This window comes from Falco peregrinus, chromosome 7 (genome assembly GCF_023634155.1).
Source record: "Falco peregrinus isolate bFalPer1 chromosome 7, bFalPer1.pri, whole genome shotgun sequence".
In the NCBI taxonomy this organism is placed as follows: domain Eukaryota; kingdom Metazoa; phylum Chordata; class Aves; order Falconiformes; family Falconidae; genus Falco; species Falco peregrinus.
Genome location: NC_073727.1, coordinates 17,365,094 through 17,388,356, shown reverse-complemented (window position 1 = coordinate 17,388,356; position 23,263 = coordinate 17,365,094). Strand labels below are relative to the sequence as shown.

The window sequence follows — 23,263 nt, the reverse complement described above, 5'->3', positions numbered from 1 at the left end:
ATCAAAGAGAAAAAGTCACAACAATTTCCCTTAGTTGCTTCTTCCATTATTATCGTGATCACAAAATGCAGATTCTTAACTGAAATTTGTTTGGCTTCAGTACCAATAGCTTAAGGATTCAAAAAAACCCCATCTCAGCTCCTTTTTCATGTACAAAAGGAATTATAACTAATGCTTCATATTCTATCCCAGAATAATACCATTACTTCCAGAATCATGACTCTGAATACAAGTATTATAAGGTGTTAAATTATTGTTAAATGAATATTGACAGTATCCTGTAACTTGATGACATAACGTAGTACCTCGATAATAACGCATTGCCAAGGAACAGGGGAGAGCTGCTTACTAACACTGGGAGAAGACCATTATAAGATTGATGGACCACATGAGTAAAAAAGAATTCAAAACAAGTAGAACCCCAAAATTATAATCCCACCACTTGGATGTTCCTACTAATTTTGCTGGATAATACCGTAACAACCTTCTATCAGCCTGAAAGCAAGCAGAGATTTCTCTCGGCCAGCAAAAAACTGCACGTCCTGGCAGCCTACTGCAGCAATGAGCAAAAAGAATCTGAAATAAAGAAAAATCTAGTTCTGTCGTGGAGAATAAGAACAGCTGCAGTCAAAACAAGCCTATCATCCAAGCCTTTCTACTCTGAACTCTTCAACTATCATAGTGGCCAAAACGCTTCAGGGAAAAAAACCTCAAACCAAGCACGACCCCCCCCCCCCCCCCCCCCCCCCCCCGGCCATGTAAATACCAGCACCCTTGTGCGGGCCAGGGGGCTGCAGGGCTGCCCACCGCCAGGGTTCCAGGCTGTCACGGAACCTGGTGGAGAGCTGCTACATGTTCAGCCAGACCAGCGTGTCGCCTGCATCAAACCACACGACAATTCACGACCCAAATGCCAGGGTATGGCCCCAGCCTCCAGAAACAGGTGTAAATCCAGCAAGAGCTGAGCCGGTACAAGCAGCCCCCGCGCAAGGGGCCAGGCGCCCACCCTGCTGCAGGGGCTGAGGAGGGGCCTCACCCTCAGCCTGCTGACAAAATGGGCAGGGGGTGACAGTCAAATCAAACCGCCGGCGTGGCGATACCAAATTCTGAAGAAGCAGTGATCAAGATGACTATGGAAAATACAGAAACTGAAAATATCTTTACTGAAGGAAAATCCAATGTGGCAGGTGGCGTATTCAAATGCAAAACCTGACAGAATACCAAAATCAAGGAAAAGACGCGTTTCCAACATGTTTAACTTTCTAACCCTTTTACAAAAAAAGATGTCATCTGTCTTCTGTTAAACATATTTACATTTTTTAAATATGTATTTATGTAATTTTGGTTAAAAATGCCTGTAACATGACAGAAGCAGACACCATTCCTCAGCAGTGACAGGAGGAGCATTTAAAGTTAAAAATAAGCCATCACATTCCAGAAAAATAAATTCATACCAAACACTTACGCAGATCTTGGGAAAACAGAGCCACCTGCAAAAAAGGCAAACAGCTAAAAACCAACAGGATGCCGAGACCTGATGCCTGCGTGCAAGCAGCTAATCAACGACTATAATTAAGGAATGCTTTTCATTGTCTCGCATCACCTTCTTCGCATCATGGCAGCATCAGTGCAAGGGTGGGAAGCTGCTGGTGGAGCCTGGCGCGGGTGGGTGCTGGTGGGATGTCTGCTGTGGGATGCCCGCCGCAGAGCGCTTTGAGCTAGCTTTGAGCAGGGGGTGCGGGGCTGGTGTTTGCTCCCCAGGCTGGTGGGAGAAAATTGAGGTCTTCAGCCTGATGGGTGTGAGCACGCAACTCCTTGCTCTGCGGGAGGCTGGCTGGCAGCGGTCATTACTCACAGGTACTGGCAGAGATGCTGGCTGTGAAGGACGGGCACTGGAATTGCTTCTAGTGCAAAAGTTCAAGTTCTAGCACAGAAGTACCAAAAGAAGTGGGCGACATACACCTGTGAATTCGTGTGCAGTTGCTAGACTCACCTGTGCATGTGTGTGCATGCACACATCAGCACCGTGAGAAAACCTCCACACTCCCAAGGCAGAACACAAGCTTCTCTCAGCTATTCCTGGATACATGCACCAATGGGGAGGGCACTCACATACCTCCAGGTCTTAGTTCTCCCCTTTCTTCCCATTACTCCCACTTCAGATGGGAGAGAATTCCCTCAGTTACCCAGTTTATCTCTTTCTCATCCATTAAGCACAGAAAGGTAGTGGGTTATTCTCTCTCATGCTCCCAGTAATCAGAGGGAATTGTCCGTCAATAATTTATGTGCTGCAGGTTCAGGATACTGAACCACGCACAGTGGGAACCTCCTTGCCCTCCCCCACCCGGCCAAGGATGAACCTGTCTCTGTCCCTTCCTGCTGCTGCTGACAGCGGCACCCTGGGATGCAGGTTGCTGCTGCACCCCCCAACACGCTGCCCTGGCGCCCCGTGCGTGATGGGGTGAGAGACCTGGTGTCTGCACGGGCAAGTGGGTGCTCCCTCAGCCCCGTCCACCCAAGCCTGCGCAGGAGGGGGCCTTTGCCCTCCCTCCCCGTCCCCACAAGATGCCAAAGGGAAGCACACAGGACATTTCCCTGCCACTGCCAGAGCAGCATCACAGCTACGCAAAGGGGCTGGAGCATCACAGGGAGGGCGTGCATGCTTCCAACCTTCCTTTTTAAGGGAAAAATGTCCTAAAACATTCCCCCCACCCCACCCCAAAACCACTATAGCCCTGACAGCTGTTATTTCACAGTGGTGGCAGCGTTCATTGAGCTGCCTAGTGTCCCTGTGCACCTGCTGTGGGCAGGGGGTCTGCGTCAGGCACCCCAGGCGGCCCTTGGAGTGCTGCTGCGGGTCACAGCAAGCTCCGGCTGCTTGGCTCGATGCTGCAGGCTTCCACAGCTCCCTCCCCAGTGCAACTTCAGGGCTTAGGTGCTGCAGCGAGTGGCTTCAACTCTCTGGCTGCCCACCTGGAGCCTCCTACCTGCTGAGCCACCTTCCATCCCTGCTCCACTGCCATGGGAAGCACTGCGCGTCGCTGCTGCGGTACCTGCTAACTGCAAGCGCCACGATCTGCTGTAAAGTTTGCAGCTTACTGCTACAAAACTGAAAATACAAACTACATAATACAGACCAAGTCTTTTTAAGTAGAGTAAGGACTGTTAGAGCTCAAAAACATCCGCCACTTGTAATCTTTGAAATTAAATGGTCTTAGTGGGTTTTTACAGCTACTGCAAAAATTTTGAGACTTTTAATTATGGGTTCAAAGTACACAGAAAATTAGCCTTGATAAACTGTATTTTAATACATTTTAATATTATACTGTATTTAAATAAGGCTAAATGCAAAATTTTACATCTATAACATAAAAATGCAGAGTAGATTCAGATAATAGTGCTCTATTTCCAAAAGTGGTGACTACAAAAAAGGATTATAGACCACAGTGGGCAGGTAGGCAATTTTTCAGAAGCAGAGCTATTCTGATCCTTGAATACATATCTATGGAAATGTATTGGTGTTTAGGAAGAGAAAACAAACCAACACAAAACAAGAGCTGGAAACAGAACACAGTTTAAGAGGCGGGGGGGGGGGGGGCGCGGCGCGGAAAGGAAATAAACCACAAATATTAAACAGAAATCACAGCATCACCATAGAATACCAGCTTGGAAGGGACCTCAAGGATCATCTGGGCCAACCTTTCTTGGCAAAAGCACAGTCTAGACAAGACGGCCCAGCAGCCTGTCCAGCTGAATCTTAAAAGTGTCCAACACTGGGGAATCCACCGCTTCCCTGGGGAGGTTACTCCAACGGCTGACTGTTCTCACTGCAGAAACTTCCCCTCTTTGTGTCCAACTGGAATCTCCCCAGGAGTAACTTGTACCCACCGTCCAGCGACAGGACAAGGGGCAACGGGCACAAACACAGGGAGCTCTGTGGGGAGAGCAGGAAAAACTTCTTTCCCTTGAGGGTGCCGGAGCACGGGGACAGGCTGCCCAGAGAGGCTGTGCAGTCTCCTTCTCTGGGGATGTCCAGAGCCCACCTGGACACGATCCTGTGCAGCTGCTGTAGGAGAGCCTGCTTGAGCAGGGGGTGGGCTGGGTGGTCCCAGGGGTCCCTGCCCAGCCCCGCTGCCCTGTGGTGCTGTGACTCCTTGTAAAAAGGAAGTTTCCATCTTCTTTGTAGCCACCCTTTAACTACTGTGATAAGGTCTTCCCTCAGCCTTCTTTCCTCAAGCCTGAGCAAGCCCAGTTCTCAGGCTGGGAAGCCTGACGTGTGAGGGAAGGCTTCTGGCCACCTTTGTGGCCCTTCTCTGGGTCCCCTCCGGCATGCCCGCATCTTTTTTCTATAGCACGGACCAAAACTGAACACGGTATTCCAGGTGCAGCCTGATGGGTGCTGAGCAGAGCAGAATGACTATCCATTCCGACAAACCGCTATGCAAGGAGCGGGGCATTTACAGCCTCTGGAGGTCACGAGTGAGTGCCTTTAGGGAGGGTAACCTTGCTCGAATACAAATCACTGGGCACAGCAGGGAAGGAAGGTGGTGACATTTAATGATCAACAAGATACAGGAGGCCAGACCAACTGATTTAATGTTTTCTGACCTTAACTTCTATAAAAAGTCATCTTTGATATATATTTGCAATAAATACTGGCAACCTAAGCATATTTCTCTTTCCTTTCCTTTGTGTTCATCTAGATTTTATGTAACACATTTAAGCAGCCAATTCGGATCAGCAACCCCTGATTCTAAGAGAAAGGATCTGTGTTTTCTTCAAGGTTTTGGAAGCCACAAAGCTTTTACAGAAAGGTTTTCAAGAAAACTTCCCTAACTGGAAGAAAACCTGTGACTTGTTTGCAGTTTTCACTAACATTCAACAGTTGGTCAGGTAAGCCTCCTATCAAGGATGAAGGAGTATAAAAATATTCCTGATCTGATCGGTCTCTGCTCTGATCCAGAGTGAGGTGGCTTCAGCAGCAAAGTGGTCTGTAACACTCCAGAAAACACCCAGCCCCACTGTACCAGCAACACCAGAGGGATTGTCCCTGCCTGGCCCCTTTAGGATCAGCTTATGGACCCCAGTTCTGACTCCCCTCCACCCAAACACTGACCATTAGCCTCTAGCTTTGGCTTCCCTAACCTGTACCACTTCTTGGTACATCAAAAGACCTTTTTTTTCCCCCCCGATGCCTTCAAAGTAAAAAAAAACCCAAACCTTACTAAAAAACCCTTTTCTTTTATAGCCTTTGATAAATTATACTTTCAAAGGCTTTTTGAAAAGCCAAATATACGAAATCCACCAGATTCCCTTGATCCCTGGTCCTCCATCCAGGAGTGTCGCTCTCACAGAAGTCCAGCCACTGAGCGAGGCTGGACTAATTTCTCTGAGAGGGGCTGGAAACCCTGAGTAGCAACAACCGCTGTATATAAAATTTTTTACGAAATAGGGTGAGGTTGGGCTTCTGAGGGTTTCCACACAGGAAACAACAGTGAAGCATTTTGTTTTGCTCTGCAATTTATTGCAATGGGTGCGTCTGACAGTTATGTACAATTAATCGAAATTCAACACAGCATTATTTTTCTGGCTAGTAGTATTGGGTTTTTTAAGACCTTTAAAACACAGCAGTTTAAAAGGACAAACAGATGTAGAGTAGTGCGCAAATTGAGATGTTAACTCGATAGCCAAAGGTCATGGGCGCTATCCACAGCGGAATGATGCCTGTGGGGACCACAATACCCAAGATGCAGCGGCCAGCATCACCCGTGTGATGCTCCTTTGCCTTCTCTCCCTGGGGGAAGAAGCACTAGGGCAGCTCACAAGAGCATCTCTTTTGAGCCACGTAAGTACCTTGGGCGTACCACACCTCGGACAATAAAGTGTCTCGGAACCTATAAACCTCTGAGCTTTTTGGCAACTGTAAGAAGAAGAAGAAATTATATCCACTACAAGCAACCTCAGAAAATTAGCTAATGACGTTTTAGCCCCACTGTTAGCACTGCAGAAGCAATAGGCAACCTGGGCCAAGAAATGGGCAGTTTTGTATTGTAAGTGTACTGGTATCCACGTATTTTTCAGCTTTTCAGCAGAACTGTCCCTAGCAGTAGATCAAGGGATATGTTTTTTGACAGGTCATTGCTTCCTCCAGGGTTTTGAGCTGAAGCAATGAAAGGGACCCACGTCACTGGTGCCTGAGAAAGTGTTTGAGGGCAGGAGGAGGGAACAGCCAATAAATAGTCTTAGAATTTTAAAATAAGATAAAAATTATGGCAACACGCATCTGATGGTCCAGAAACACCTTTGTAACCTGCAACCCAGTATTCTTACCATAACTCTTCACAAACATCTTGCAAAATTTATTTTCATGTGCAAAGGCAAAGCTTTTACATGTTATCATTGCAAATTTTCTGGGAGGAAACAGATTCAGTGTCAATCCAAAATCTCTTCCCAAACTGGCCATACCACTGCTGGCAGAGAACAGAAAGGTCATTGTGATTTCTGATGGGACACAAGCGATGCAGAACCACACTGCATTTTAAATTCAGCAATTTCTGCCTTTGTCAAAGAGTTAAACTTACTGCCTTGGTCTTTTGAACTTGGGTAGATCTATGAAGTGACATTTTGCCAGTAACATGCTCTAACACAAATTCTAACTTAATGTGACATGCAAATCAGATGAACAAGTCGTCAATCTGTGGGCAGTTTTTCCCCATTTAGACCCCACTGCTACACCACTCTTCCATCGTAAAGAAAAGGTATACTTTTTTAACAGCCAGGGCACAGCTACATCACAGTGTATACAATATATATTTGTGTATATATATAATATATAGATGCTGGCTAACATCTGTCAGCCACATCATCTTCTATGCAGAGTATCTTTCCCCTGCTTCTACTGTATTGAAGTAAATATTAGCAATACTGGTGACTATTTCCAATACCGTTACACATTCTCCCATTCCAGGCAGCTCTCTGAAGGGCTGAGCCCAGCCCTGACGGCAGCACCCATGGCCAGGCCTTGCCGGTGGGCACCTGGAGGCAGAGCCCCTGGCGGGCATCGCTAAATCAGCCAGGGACAACCAGCTACAGACCGACGGCGTCAGCCGCCTGCTGCTCTTTGCGGCAGTTCCCAGCCGTGCGGCTTGCCAGCAGAGCTGGGGCCACCACCAACACACACATGCCTCCAGCTTCTCTTCTGGGGGGCGACTTCTGTTCGTCAGAGATTATCGCTCCCTTATTGTGTTGGCCATGCCAGGGCAGAAGGTGCGCACATTAACGTAAGCACAATATGGCCCCTACCTTTATTTTTTGCCAGCAGGAGTGCAAATGCTTTGTGCATCCCTACGAACGCCTCCTCACCCCATTTTCACTGTTCTGCTGAAGGCTGCAAGAAGCATCTCCAGTCCTCTAACGCAAGAAAACTGAAGCAATCCGCAGTCCCCTCTCTCTCCACTGCTTTGCTTACTTGTCACCCGGAGGGACCCACGGCAGACAGACTGCCTTTCTGTGAGCCACCACAGTGGCACGTAGGTTTCCTCTTACAGCCGCCATTGACCATAGCAGAACTGGTTAGGACAAACCCACCTTCACCAGTGCCACACTGAGCTCCCCCAAGCTGTGCTGCGAAGGGGAACAGCCGCCGAGGTGCCACCTTCTGCTGCCTCTCCTGCGCAGGCACCCATGTCTCCCAGCGAGGGGGGGGACACAGCCCAGGTCAGCAGCATCACCTGCCACAGCTGAGCGCGATGCAGCCCATCTGCCACCACGGCAGTAGCCGTGCCACTGGCAGCAACGGCGTTCAGCAACAGCACAAGAATACCCAAGAGCTGTGATGGTTCCTGTCAGACCATGCTGGCAGCAGTCTTGGTTAAGGACGGAAATTTTTCATGGCCTGTGCAACAGGGTGGTGTCACTGCAAGGATCCACCTCAGATGACATGTTAAAATTAAGGCTTTAACGGGGGTGGGGGTGGGGTGGGGTGGGTTGCATTCACTGTGTCCAGAGCCAGGGGAAAATGATGATGTTATAACCCGAAATAACAGAGCAGCGAAGCAAAACTTCAAGCGATTTCTCCCAGGAAACTGATCCATGTCAAATACCACCTCTGCTTTACCAAACATAAACAAAAAAGGTTTTTAATGCCAGTTATTTTCCATCATGTAGACTGTAAGTCCTTAAAAAAGGGGAGCCTCTGGGTTCCAGCAATCATATTCAGAACACTGACGCCTGAAAAAGATGATGATTCATGCAGGATTACTCTGTACAGCCAGGAAACTCCCACCTAGGCACAGCGTACAAGCCGGGGGAGGAAGCAGAGAGAGAAGGGGAAGAGAAGCAGAATGCACCAAAATAGCAGAATTTCCATTTTTTTGTATTACTGACCCAGCACGGCTGCAGGAATGCAGGTACAGAGAGGTAGAGGTAGTGTCAGAAACACTCACTTATTTTTGAAACTGTAAATAAAGCAAATCCATAACCGCCTTACGGAGCATACGTACGGTGCTCTAGCAATGGATTCTGTAAAATTCCTGACTGAGACTACATTAAAATCTTTGTATACATTTCTCGTATCTCGTAAAGCTATAAGGAAACACTGTAATAACTGAGCTTTTGTCAAGCACAGAACATAAGACTGGCTGGATTCTTTACTTGATTTAAAAACACTCTTCTCCTCTTGGTTTTAAAGTTTCAGTGGCAGAAATTCCACCACCACTTTGGATTTTGGCAATCTAGTCTAACAATTATTTACCTACATTCACTATTAAAAACTTATTTCTTATCTTTTTTCTGAATTTGTCTAGCTTCAACTTCTGGTCTGTGTCTTTTGTTAAGCCTGTCGGCCAAAGCTCCCTGGGATTACATTTAATTTCTCTAGGCTAGATATTTTCAGAAATATCAAGTTATTCCTTAACCCGTGTTATACTTACATTACTTGAACCTCTGGATGCAAAGCTACGCATCCTCCCGTATCTATTTCCAGTCCTTTAATCATCTTCATTGACCTTCTCGAACCCTTTGGTCTTTCAACATTTGCCTTGCCTGTGTGCGCGGTAACTACAGAGCTTTCTGACAACAATCCTGCTGCCACCAGGCACGAAGGGCAAACTCTCCTGGCTGCTCTCTCAGATCCTGCCAGCACCCTTGCTTACAGTATTGTCCTGAAAACCTGCATTCAGTCAACTGCACACTGTGCCCTCCAAACATTTTGAGTCATTCTGCCCAGCATACTGTCCTTTTAATCTTCCTTGTTCCTCCAACAGTTTGCTCATTTGCCTACCAGTACTGATTGTACACGTTTTCCTCCTGGTCATGAAAATGGATGTTAATAGCACAGAAGTGCCGTTTGATCTCTGCAGGACTCCATCTGCAAACACACCCTATTCAGGAACCTTCTTTCCGCAGTAATTTTGAGGACGATGAGCTAAACAATATTTTTTTCCCAATCTGCTGTATCTGTGCTGTATTATTGTTTTCTAAATTATTCAACGCTCATAATAAATGCATTACACAAACACTATCACTTTATTAATCAAAACTGATCTCCTAAAAAAAGATACTAGCAGAGTCTGACTGTATTGAATTGCCAAAAGCCTATGCCTGATTGGCACGGCTTACCTTTTTATTTACTGATCAACAAATGAGCTTATCTACTGCTCAATTATTTTATTCACCATCAAAGTCATGTTGGTAAACACAACGTGTCAGAGATCGCCCTGTTTGACTTCATCTTCATTCCCCACCCCCCCTTGAAAACAGAAATGAGATCATATGAATTTTCTTCCAGTGCTCTGGGAACTTTCCAATGCTCCAAGACATATCAACAATCAGCAGGAAGTATCCAAATTAAATTCTTTCAAAATGCGGTTTGGGCTGCAAACATAGAAGGTGCAACTCAACACCCTTCCGGATTATCTCGCAAGGTTAAGTACCTCACCAGCAGCATGTTGCAGAATTGCCATTCCCCACGCCACACCACCACCTGTAAACTATTCTCCAATAACCTTGAAACCATCAGTTTACATTCTTTGCTACCAAGTTTTGTGTCTTCCCCTTCCCTTAATGAGTATAGCTGGTTTTTCTTCCCTTCCAAGCCTTGTTTTCCCTGGAACGTTTGGCCAAGTATTCTTAAACTGTTCCTAGTTATTAATATTTTTATTTTTTATTTAGTCAGCTGAAGTTGATTTCAGCTGTGCAAGACAGCCTCTTCTAAAGCAGGATTGTAAGATCCTGATGTGCACCTCATTTACATGAAACAAATGCAATCAGGTCATGATCACTGACACCTAACTAATGACTCATTGTGGCCCTGAGCAATTCCTCTTTATAAGTTGAGTTCCATTAAAGAATCTCTCCTGGCTATGTCACTTTTCACACGTAAAAACTGGGAGTTGGGAGGGGTTTGTGTGCCTTTTTTTAATTTATTTCAGTGGTATCACTTACACAGAAACCCCCAAACTTCACTTTTTAAACTCTTCACTTATATAAAAAACTCAGTAGGTCTTTTTGGTCTGATGTTCATACTATTTTCATGTGATTGAGTGTTTAATATAAATCATCTACTTACATTATTTTTACACCCAACGGTTATCTGTTGTTCCTGGAGTCGTCCTTGTAACATCAGGCAGTATTTCCCAATACTTTGGTTTCTTAGGGTACACTTTCACACTTTCTTTTCCACCCCCCCTCACCTTTTTTTAATTAAAGCTGACAGCACAGAGCAGATGTCTCCGAGCTGTCTTGCTGCTGCCAAGAGCGCCTGGGCAGCCGTCCCGGCCATGGCGGAACGCACCGTGCTGTACCCCTACCCGTGTCCCCCCAGGGCCATGTGCTCCTGCCAGGCTCCCCAGGGTGCCCCCAGCACCCTTTTGCCCATCTTCTCACAGCAGCATCTCCCCAGCCAGCTCCCACCGCTGCTGCCTCTGGGCTCAGGACAAAGGCAATGCCATGCCTGGGGGTTGAGGTTCATGTCATCTGTCACTGACCGGCAGCAAAAAGCAAGCTCGGAGGCACTCTTCTGCCAGCACCCTCGGTGGGTCACGCGTTTAAAATGCAAACCACGGAAGTAAGCCACCCAGCCTTCCCTTTACCATTCTAGCTGAGGACTGAAACCTGTTCGATCCATTAATGAATTAATGAGTCCTAGCACAAGAAAGAAGCAATTCATCAAACTTGGCAACTGCGTCAGAAGTAAAACTTGGGCTGGTAGTTTTGGGATCAGTTTCTGCAGCCTTCCTTCATGCAGGCAGTCACAATACCATCGCTGTAATTATTTTCATACACTGTACTTAGACAATTACATATGCTTTTATTTTTTATAGCAGTATTGTAAACTACTGATTTTCTCTTGTGAATGTAAGTGCATTTCAACATGGAAGCAGCACAGAGGAAAACCTAAAAACGTGAACAGATTCGTGATCTGATAAGCTTTTAAACATGAAATTGTTTTCTGTGAGGCTCAGCAGCACCTTTATGACAGAAAATCCAGATTTTAAGCTAAGTGACAAGCTCCACGACACAGCCCGGCCAAGGCATGGCGCTCATTCTGCAGACAAGGTATAACCTTCTCCTGCGGGTCTGATGCGCTGTTCGTTTAGGAGAACACAGACTTCAGCTCTGAATGGAACAGTAGCATAATAGGCTTATTTATTTATTTAAAAAATGTGAGTGCAATTTCACAGAGCAAATCAGAACAATTATACTCCATTAAATCAGATCAACTCCCCTCACTGCACAGGACTAAAGCAAGCGTTATAGAAGTTGGTAAATATTCAGTGATGCAAGAGCTGGAAAAAACAATCACACAACTAAGCAGAAATTGGTAAAGCTCAAAACTACGTTTTTGAGGAGTCCAGCATTGCAACCACTCTTCCAAGTCACGTTATGGATCTTCTTCTATGCTTTTCACAAAAGAAAGCCACGTGAGTATTGTGCCATACTACGATAAGCTTTATATTTCTCACCTTTCCAATATTCTGACGAGCTAACCTCCAGCTTTTTCTTAATGACTGCCACAACTGTTAAAAGGAGCGTACGGAAGAGCCAGTCAATCAAAATCATATCGCATTAGGAAAGGGCAAAGCAGCACATCCCAATATTGAACTGTCAGAGGTTATAAGCCATTCAGATCGGAATACCTTGGTTCTCCATTCAGAAATTGTGACAGAAAACAGTTCAAGAAGAATCTCATATTTATGATGTCAAAAGAAAACCAGAAGTGCATCAACCCCACTTACCCTCAGAACTGCAAATTACTGCATACTCATGAAAACGAGAGTTCTCCATTTTATATAAACTATATACCTTTGCTTTGCTCCTCGCTCCTCTCTATAGCACAGGCTTAAATGTAGGTATATGAAAAGACTTTCTCAAGACTCTGTAGGAAATTAAAACAGATCTATTTGGAGGCTTAGCTTATTATACATACACAGTAACAGAATTTGTTTGGGTGTTTTTTTGTCTCAGGCTTTACTTTTGATGTGAAAACTGACAAATGGAGGAAGCAGACTGATTTCAAGTCTGTTCAAACCAACACCACTACAATGGCATTTCACTAAAATCATTCCATCAGTTTGACAATAAGGTCAGAAGGAAAGGGTAACAACAATGCCATTGAACAGAAAAACACAGTAAACCTCTCAGTGAAACAAATACAAACGTAAAGTCAATGGTCCCAGGCAGCAGTGCCAAGCCAAGCCCTGCTACTGCTGATATTAGGCAACGTTAACTTGCAAGTAAACATGTCTAACATTGTTTTGTTTATATTATTTTTATCTATAATGAGAAAATAAGAGTCTGATCCAATATGGTGATGTACAAAAGGTAAGGCTGATTGTTACTTTGATATGCCAATAGATGCAAGTAGAACATACAGTCAGGCCTTAGTCTAACTGCACACAAACATATTCTGTATCTCTCTTTTGCCAACGAGACATTTTCAACAAAGCAGTATGTTTGAAATATTTTTTCAGAGAAACATAACAGTTTCAGCATCACAACTTTATAATTCTAATTTAAGGGCTCCTTTCTGCTAGCCTATTCCAAAGTCAAATAGAGCCACAAATACCTTGCTTTGTATCACTGATTAAGTGAAAAGTAGGTTAAAATAGATACTCACACTATATGTGCAAGATCAAGTGGCTTTTCTGGCTGCTCAGGAAATACAGGACGAGGTGGTTCTCTACTTGGTACGCAACCAAGCGATTTACTAATTGCATGGCTCAGCTTCTTTGCAGGTGATTTCTGTTTTTGAAAAGAATGACAAAAATGAGTTGACTACTACAAAGAGCAGGCTGATATGTGCAATCAAATAACACAGAAGTGTAAAAAAATGCACAGTACTAGAATATCCAGAAATATCCAGTTACATTCTATCATATCTGAGAAATCAGAACAGACACTACAGAGGCAGACAAGTTTTGAGGTTTGGTTTTCTTTTGTGTGTGCTATAATATTGAAAAATGAAAGTAGTTAAACGAAAGTATGTAAGAAACACCAGACAATCAGTTGATTTCTTCATCTATCAGGAATTAACTCAAGGGGCAATCATATCCAGTAAAGGGATTTCTTATACTTACTCACAACACCTTCTGAAAACCCACTCTGTAGTTTGCAGGGAAGGCAGGGGAAGAGCAAAGGACATGGTACACCAGCCGATAGATCACCTGTGTGCACAGCCTTACCACCCGCTGGCACTGCACTCCCTTCCCACCTGCCAGAATCCACCGAACTTGGTGCTACACCCACCTCCTCCCTCCATTGCAAATTGGTTTTGAGAGACAGCTTTCAAATTTTTTTGTTCATCATGGGCAAAGTCAAGGTGAAACACAGTGCTAAGACATACACAGCTGGCCGGTTTATTTTTCTTTCACAAATTCACTTGGTTGTGCTGACTAATCCCACAGAAGCACCTGTCCTGGGATCATCTACGCGAGGCTGAACGGCTGGTGACAAGTGTGACCAAACACACAAGAAAGGATAGCTGGCCTGAGTCACACACTTAAAATGTGCTTTAAAGTCCAATGTTGACTTACAAAATTAAGTCTTAAAATGTTATTACATCCAGCAAACTTGTGCCAGCGATATGGGAGGCCAGATTATGCTCAGAGGTAACCTAGTAGTTTTGTTTTTCTGATCTGACTAACAGTACACATGTGTAACCTAGTTACTCCTACACAATTTTTTTACTACTCCTGTAAGACATTCCAAAGTGGAATTAGAACCAATTCTCAAGGCACATTCAAATCAAAATTCAGATTTACACTGACTTAAACAGGAGGCAAGGCTACCCAGGACAGAAGTTACACATATAGTTACAATTGATTTAAATTAGTAGCTAGCAATAACTAATATTTACTAACACTGAAATAAACAATTAGTAATTATTAAACGAGGAAGGCTCTTCAACTCTGGGCCTCTTGGCTTTAGCAATATAAAACAGGCAAGAAAGGCTTTTTTGAGTGGAGAAGCTGCGTGCGAGGAAGTTGTCCCCTCTGTGGATTTACTTGGTTTGTAGTAGATTGGGATGCATTTTAAGTATAAAGTAAAATAGTAATATCAATTGGAAAAGAATGGAAAAAGAGAAGAATTCTTTTCAAATGAGAAAAGAAAGATGAGCTGGACGCTGTGAGAACATATTAGGATAACTGGTTCTTAACTGAAGATATATTATCCTCCTTCAACTACCTTACAATTCAAAGTCAATGCTAATTGAAAACTGTAAAACCCATGAATTCAGAGGCTGCCTCATACTGATGCATGTAGTCTTGGGAGAAAAAAACAGTATTGCTCATGACCACATTCTTCCCTGGAGTACAGGTGAGAGAAGATCTGAGTGGTAGCTACAGTCAAACTCCAGTCACACGCCTCCATCAGCATCTAACGCTGCTTTACAATGTATAGGCGGGCCTGGTTACTGTGTTAAGACCATACCGTTTCACAAATTAAACCAATTAGTGAACATGCTGCAGCCTAATTCCTTTCAGATTCTGAAATTTTTATTCATTAGCCCACAAATCCCACCTGTGAAGCAGGACAACGCAGGAAGGCCGTGGAGAACCAGCCATACAACCCCTCGGTGAAATAGGCAATGGAGCTTCCCCATAGATTATCTTTGGCTTTTGCAGACAAAAAAGGCTTGGCCCTATCAAAGTACCACTGCAAAAATCTTGTGATGGGTATAAGATTCTTATCTCCTCTCACCCAGAAGGGCTTCAGTAGGATCTCAAGATAATTAACTACTTCAGGCTAGTCTCCTATAGGGAGCTCTGTAAATCAGCATGTTCAGAAGCACTTCAGCTTACTAATTCACTAAATAGTAAGTGCTAAAAAAAACACATACTGATGGTAAGCTGATGGGTTTCCTTTTTCTTTTTCCCCCCCCTCTCTTTTTATATTTTTAATGTGTTGAGAAAACCTGGTAGATTGCAATCAGTGGACGATCCCTGCAAACAGTGCTGAAGTGCATGCATGGCACTCTCACAATGAAAGGTTCTACAGGTGGTTATCAGCCTTTAATTATTTTGAAATGCTAAGAAAAACACAATCCAATCTTTATATTACTACTAAGTCCACAGTAAAATTTACATTATGCACACGAATGTGATCATACCAAAACTCCAGATTTCCTAAATTAATTCTTCTACATGTTGAAAAAGTCCGCATTTATTTCTCTCTCAATTTGTTCCCAACTCCTTCTTCCCTTTAGAGTATTTCCCACTTACCCTTTACCCTGTTCATCCTTCGGTTTCTGCAGACCATCTATTCTCAGCATGCCTTTTCTGTGACCTCCTCTTTGCAGTATTTTTAGGCTATTTTAAAGGGCTTTTTCCATTGTGGTAACAAACACTGTATCCTATTGTGCTACCCTGCTATTTATTTTGTCAAACAAATGCAGCACTGTCTAGAATGCCATACAACCGAGCCACTACTGCAGCTTCGCTTTCTGAAAATTATAGGGGAAAGATAATTTCCATTGATCCCAACTTTTTGATAATGCTTCTCAGTGCAGCTGACAGTGAAAAACAGCACAGCATGCTGAATGAGCACAGTACTTCACAGGCAAGTATAACTCTTATGCATATCTCATTTCCCTGAGAAATACCTATTTTTTCCTTTCAATTAGCTGAATTCTACTTTAGCAATTTCTAATAAAAAACACCTCTCTCTCATCGTTGTCGCCAACCTTGACCTCCTGCCTGTTTAACATCATCTGCATTCTGCAAAGATGGGAAAGTCTCCCTTTCAAGAAAAGCAGAAAACACCAAGCCCCAGAGGGACACAATCCCCTTGTCCACCACCACCGCAAACCCTCAAATACCACAATCCCCTTCCCCATCGCTGATACCATCCCTGCGAACCTCGGCACATAGCACCATCCACTGGCCCATCACTAGCTCTGCTGTGGTTTTACCACCTTCTTCCTCCCCAGCTGTTCAACTTGTTTCTTCTTGACTTTAATCTATGTTTCTAAATAGCTGGAGGCAAACTATGCCTTATGAAGCATCCGTAACTTTTGTCGCAACAGGTTCTCAGTCAGTTTGGAACTTGGATGTACTACTGCAAAAGCCCCAGCATTCATAAATTTCAACTGCAAATAAGCAGTTAAAACTAATAAAGAATTTCAGACTTTGAAAAAGGTTTCACACATTCTAGGGTCCGATTTATGGTCTTATTTCTCTTCAGCTTTAGATGGGAAAACAGCCTGGGTGCCTTTATTTTCAGGGGCTTTCAACCACTTCACATTTCCTTCTGCTACAGAAGCGTAACTGTAGAAACCAGCCGACAACGTGCGGCTCTACCTTCCGCTTCACCCATGTGCTCTCCTAGGAACGGCTGGCAGGCAATCCATTTTGTTTTACTTCCTAAATGGGCACGGTACATGACTCAGCAGGATTTGCATCGCTGTGGCCATTAGATCAGCCTGATGCTAAGTGCGGTCGATGAGCCAAACAACAGCCTGGCACACCAGGGAAACGTCTGCTCTTTATCCGCACACAACATTTCGGCAACCTTCCTGAGCCCAGGTATTCCTGGGTTTGGTTTTCCTCCCAAATATTGTCATCTAGCAACTTTCTTCCCCCTTTTACTGATCAGGTAATTGCCAAGGCATTCACGAAACATTTCCTCTCCGTGTTGTCCCAAAAGGTTCAGGAGATGCAGACGTCAGCTTGGCTCCAGCAATGCGCCAGCAGCGCTGCCGCTGGAGTGCATCAGCAAGGAACAACCACAGTGCTTTTTGCAGGACTCCTGCTTTCCAGCACAACAGAGCCTTCTAAGCTCTACAGTCTTTCTGAGATTCCTTCTCCAGCAAACTCTCTCAGCCTCACTGCATTATCTAGACCTATCAGTGGAGGATACCTACCTTTTTCCCAGGTCTATCAATAAACACTCAAAATAAACACTTTCTGCTGCTTTTTCACCATGCACAGAATAATAAAATTTGTGAGAAATGTTTTCCACCTGTTACTGTGTTTAAGGAATCAATGAATCTTCTCAATAGTTACACTGTATGCAGTGACCAGACATTCCAGTGGATCCCCTTCCTTTTGAGCTGGTTATCCGAGACACACATTTTTGCGTTTCCTGCCTTCTGAAACACCTATGAAGTTTGGAGTCAGGTGAACTACTGATTTATATACCAATCTAGATATCCCGATAGCCAGAACTGTTTCTATAACATCACTTTCACCACCACTTTCTAAATGATACATTTTCATACATTTTTCAACTGAACAAGGAATTGAGGTCAGAAGCGACCAGGTGAATGTTACAGAAGCTGTCGTTCTCCCAGCACAGCACCGGCCTGCACGCACATCTTCTGCAGCCACCACAGCAGTAAGCTGCAAAACGGCACTCCTTGGTGCTGCTGCTGGAGCTCGTAAGCAGGAGAAAACACAGATTTCATGATCCAAAACAGCGTCTACCCACCAGCAAGCACATCTGGCTTCTCAAGGGGGTCAGAGAAAGCTCAAAAAAAAGGAGAAGAAAAGCTTCTGAGAGGCTGGAATGTTTGTTTTCTTCTGTAACAGAAGAAGTTGAAGGAGACCCTGACTGTGCACTCTACCTCTTCAGGTGATTTCACATTCCACTTGTACAGCCACAAGGTAAGGTTAAAATACCTTTCCTATTAACCATTGAATCACTTTCCCTTTGGCACTGATCCCGAGAAACAAATGCAAACCAAACACACACACGGAGTTCAGTTATTTCAGTAAACGTATCATCAATACATCAGCCAAAGGACTGTCCTGGATTCTACATTTTTATTTAATACACAATCATGGGTTTATCCAACTTAACTATAAACAAAGCACAACCAACATACAACTTATGCAGTGATGCCTGCGTAAGTGTGCAACTAGCCTATAAATAAAAGTCATTTTAAGTGCTAGAACGACTAATTCTTCCCAGAGAGCAAGAAGACAGGTGTCTGCATGTAGCTGCACTGTGCGGGTCCGGTGCTGCTTGCCCGCTTGTGGCTGCAAGCCCGTCTCTGCGGCTGCTTCCCGAGAGCAGCGAGTCAGACCGCTCTGAAGGGACCTCCTGTGAAAAACACGGCAAGTGCAGAGCATGCACGTTCTTAACTAAGTTTAGACAAAACTGAGTTGCGCCTGCACCCAGACAAGCGTTTCCCTCAGAGTTGCCTAGATCTGCGCAAACACACAGGGCTGAGAGACGTGCATCAAATGCGAACGGACCGGCCACTTTCTGCTGGGAAAACTGTTATTATTGACAGATACCACTGAAAACCTGTGTGATCTGTACAAAAGTGGTGAGAAATTATCAGTAAAACGCAACTGTCATGTTCCATATGTTTGAAACCCTGTTGCCAGATCCTTTTCCTTTCAGAACGGTTTACAGATCCTGTCTCTCTGACCACCCGCCTTCCTAGCAAAGGCTACCTCTGTTAAAAAAATAAAAATAAAAATACTTCCATCATGGAATGAGAAAGCTGGAATATACAAACCACATTACCAACAGTTGTCTTTCTACCTTTTTTCTAATTGTCTATTTATAAATCACGTCCACCTCAACCAACAGGGTCTAGCAAACAATTGGTGTGATGGGCTTAGAAGTTTCACGAAAAACTGAACTGCAACTCAGTTGGCAAGAACATTTGTTTGAAAACTGAGATTGTAATGTTATCTGTCATCGTCCCCACCCAGCCCCTCCAAGGTCTGCCTCACTTTACTGATATGACTGGTAATATCATAAACTACAAAGGATGCAAACATGAAGTAAGGCAGCCCACCTGCCCTTCTTCTATACTTCAAACAGGCAAGCAAGCAAAAAAAAAATAATTCAGAGTCAGCACGTGGAGAACTTTCCCTCTTTTCCCAGCAGAGGAATTGTGCTGAGCAGCCAAACAAATCAAGCAGAAAGAAGCCCATATGGTAAGTGAAGCGGGTATAATGCACATATGGAAACGGTACAGCGAGAAAGAAGGTAAAGCAGATGTGCCTGCCTCCAGGTCTCTGCAGAGGACCAGTGGTCACCCCGATGCCCACATCACCCTGATGTCTAGGTCACCCCGACTGCCAGGCAGGCTGCCTGCCTGTGTGCAAGAGCGGCGTGCCCTCTGCTGGGAAACGCCACCTTAGAAAAGGGGTTTCACATCATTTGAAAACAGGAGCCCATGTGATGGTGGCAGTCCACACAGACAGCAACGTGACAGGGATGCAGAGCACATTATTTAATAGCGCGTCCCCTTCTGACTTGTTTTCTGGGGGACCCAAAAAAAACATCTTCAAAAAGTTTTAATAACTTTAAGGCAGTCTAAATGGGAATTAAAATGAACCAGAAATACGAGATGTAATTTTGACAGCAAAATCTTATTAACAGCTACTTACAGTGTTGTTAGACTTTAACTTGGTAGATGAAAGGGTCTGTCTTTTGGTTTAGATTCGATTAGTACCCAGTATAATGACTTCCCAACGGAAGCCATAGATATTATCACTATAGAAACAGCTAAACATTGGTTTGGTTTGTTGATACATACTCCGAAGCCACCATGTTAAGGGTGGTTATAAATAACAAACATTCCATTATTTATAGCAGGAAGAATGTTGTAACTCAACTACAGCTGATAATAAGCCATCAAACCTCATCCCCTAGAGTATAAGCCTTTAGGGTAACTTGGCTATTTTAACATTTTGCCTGAAATTTATAGAGGACAGAGGCTGCTTCAGTTCAGCAGATGTAACAAAAAAATAAACAGAAGGAACAAGGACTAATCTACATGCTTTCAAAATGAACAACTGGATTTTCAGTCCTGCTGGGTGTACATAACTAAATGAATCAGTACTTAAGGCTTTAAACAAATAAAACAAAAAAAACCAAACCAAACCAAAATTGAAATAGCCCAGAAGGAAAAATTTAGAGAGTGAAGTGGGTTTTTTCCCCGCCTCAAACAGGCCCCAACAAGCAAAGTGTTCAGGTAGAAAAGCCTCTTTCAAAAAAAAAAAAAAAAGGTTTCTGCCTTATACACACATCTATAAAATCACTAGAGTAATATATGCGTATTACATGTATTATTTTTATATTTATTTAAAGTTTGCTGTATTATGATTCATAGTATCAAAAATTATCAAAGGCACTTCAGAATTTCAAGAAAAATAAAATACTTATTAATGCTTATACTGGGTCTTAGGGCTCCAAAACTCTGAAAATACACCATACAAGACTGAACTAGAACTGGCTGGATTGAAAACCTAGGAAAAATACATATTTTTTTTTATTGTGTCAGAGTACCAGTTAATGTCTGCAGACCTGGTCAGCAGGAGCCTTCGGGTCTTCACTCACGAAACTATTGCTGAGTACACACACAAGAGGTCATGCTATTTCAGCTGAAGCTGCACCAGCGTCAAGTAAAACCAAAGAGTTAGATGCACATCTTGCAGTCACGTTTTCCTTTCCAGACACCATATAGTGTTTGCACAACTGTCAGACAACAAACAGTCTGATGTTGCTGGTGTATGTTCAGTTCATAAGCAGCTGTAACATCCCCAAACAGTTTTCTGCAGAACTGCTCCCCAGCCTTGTAACCTTCAGGAAACTTTGCAGCTGCTTAATCCCACCTGGGAACTTTGCAATTTTCTGTACTGAACTGCATTTTTTGGAAAATTTCAGTGATGCAGAATAGACCCCTTCAAATTCATTACCTTTGATGGATGCTCTTCATCTTTCTGTCAGGTTCAGCTCTGCCCCTTTACCATCAGTACTAGCCACCCAACTAATGAAGGCAGAAGTGTCCCACTGAAGACTGATGTGATTCAGATCCCTGACCTCACCAACTGATGGATTTCCTTGTCTGTCATTTAACTAGCAGTACAGTCCAAATCCAAAATTACAATACATTTTTTTTAAATTAAGAAATACTAATTTTCAATTTTCATAAAATGAACACATGAGACTTGTAAAAGTTTAAAAAAAATTGAAAGAAAAAATATGCAAGAGACATCTCTCAAAAGAACCCTCTTCCATGCTCAGTTTAAAGGAGAAACCCCAGTCTGTACTAGCATTTTACATATCCCTGAATTTTTTAGTCCATTTAAAACACTCTGTTCCTTAAAAAAAACAGCAAATGGTTAAAAAGGCTCAGAAGTAAGTTTCTAGAGTTAGTGGCAGAAATATTACTTTAGACTACAGGAACATAAATGCTCCTTATTATCTTATTGTTTACTGAAATTTCTCCATTTTTGTCCTTGATTTCCATCTTTCGTCTTTGCTTCACCTTTAGACAAATAGAGTTTGATTTGGATGCTGACTATGCTGAACAAGAAATGTAAATACCTCTTTCCCTCTTCATGCCTTTTATTCTTTTGGCTCACGTCCAGGCGTAACTCTATAGTTGAACTACACAAACCCCCTGCAAACAGATTTACCTAAGCACACCTTGTAAGTGTTCCTCCCATTTCACCCACTGCTGCAATTCCTTATTAGCATGAGTTATGTCTTGTTTCTGTACCAGAGAGCCATATTTGCTGCTGCTAAAATTCCTTTTACAGACTTCTGGACCAATTGTTGTTACGCATTAATGTTTTCATGGGATCAGATGTTAAAACCTAGTCCTTCCAAGGTTCCAAACTATCATTATTTTCTTTCACAGAATCACAGAATGGGTTGGGTGGGAAGGGACCTCAAAGACCATCCAGTTCCCACCCCCCTGCCACAGGCAGGGCCCCCTCCCCCCAGCCCAGGCTGCCCCCAGCCCCGTCCAGCCTGGCCTTGAGCCCTGCCAGGGATGGGGCACCCACAGCTGCTCTGGGCAGCCTGGGCCAGCGCCTCGCCGCCCTCACAGGGAAGAATTTCTTCCTCATCTCTCATCTCCATCTCCCCTCTCTCATGTAAAGCCATTCCCTCTTGTCCTACAACTACATGCCCTTGCAAAATGATACATTCTTTCCTTTCTTCTGTAAAAACTGTTTCCCTGTATCTTCTGCTTTTTCCAGTAATCCACTACTTCCAGTTCTGTGCTTTGCTTAATTTTCCTTCTGTTTGTGCAATTCCCTCTTCTTCTACATGAAAAGTACAGAAGGAAACAATTCCAGAGCCACCACCTGGTCCTGATGGCAGATAATTTGAATTCTTGATCTCCAAGCAAGGTGGCTACACTCCGGTTATCTAGTAGGCATGGTTCCTCACCTGTGCCAACTCCTAAACCTTACCATAGGAGCTGCTCGGCAGAGTGCCGTTCGGTGCAAGCTAAAGCTAGGGATTGTTCTGGCTGTCTGGCAGATCACATCATGCAACAACCTTCACCGTTTCATTTACCAGAAGAGCAACAGTTTGAATATCCTCCTTCTCCATTTCTATAACTTCCCACTCCTCCAATTCACATTACACCTTCAAATATTCTCTACAGCCTCGTAAAAATCAAATGCCTTGAAAGTCAATACCGGGATGAGCGGTTCGGAGATCCCAGTACTAGAACGGGGCACAGTCCGTCTGACCTGACTCACTGCAAATGCAGGTCAGGCACTTCAGAAGGCAATATCTACGTTACAGTTAGAGCTACTATTTAGATACGTCTTTGTATTAAAAAATCCAGACTGGACTTATATATACTTAAGAGGATAATAATCTACTGGTGGTTTAGATTAAACGTTCCAGAAGTTTATTACCCATATAGTTAAAAAAGGCCAATATTTAAGACTGAATTTTCCTGTCTTCACCTTCCAACTGCTGAATGGCATTAAGGTCCAATTTTCTAAATGAAACAGTAATACTGTAATAACTCTCCCTCATGAAGATAATTACTAAT

General features: G+C 43.7%; 1 protein-coding gene across 18 annotated transcripts in view; it reads right to left on the bottom strand.

The window, feature by feature from the left end:
• DTNB (dystrobrevin beta) overlaps positions 1-23,263 on the bottom strand; it is a 214,843-nt gene that overhangs the window by 131,436 nt on the left and 60,144 nt on the right. For all 18 annotated transcript variants that reach the window (XR_008747996.1, XR_008747997.1, XM_055809646.1 and 15 more), the window contains one exon: positions 13,118-13,242. Coding sequence is in view for 16 of the 18 variants with exons in the window: in XM_055809646.1 (XP_055665621.1) it covers positions 13,118-13,242 (125 nt within the window). In the remaining 2 variants the exon portion in view is untranslated. The remainder of the gene's footprint in view (positions 1-13,117; positions 13,243-23,263) is intronic.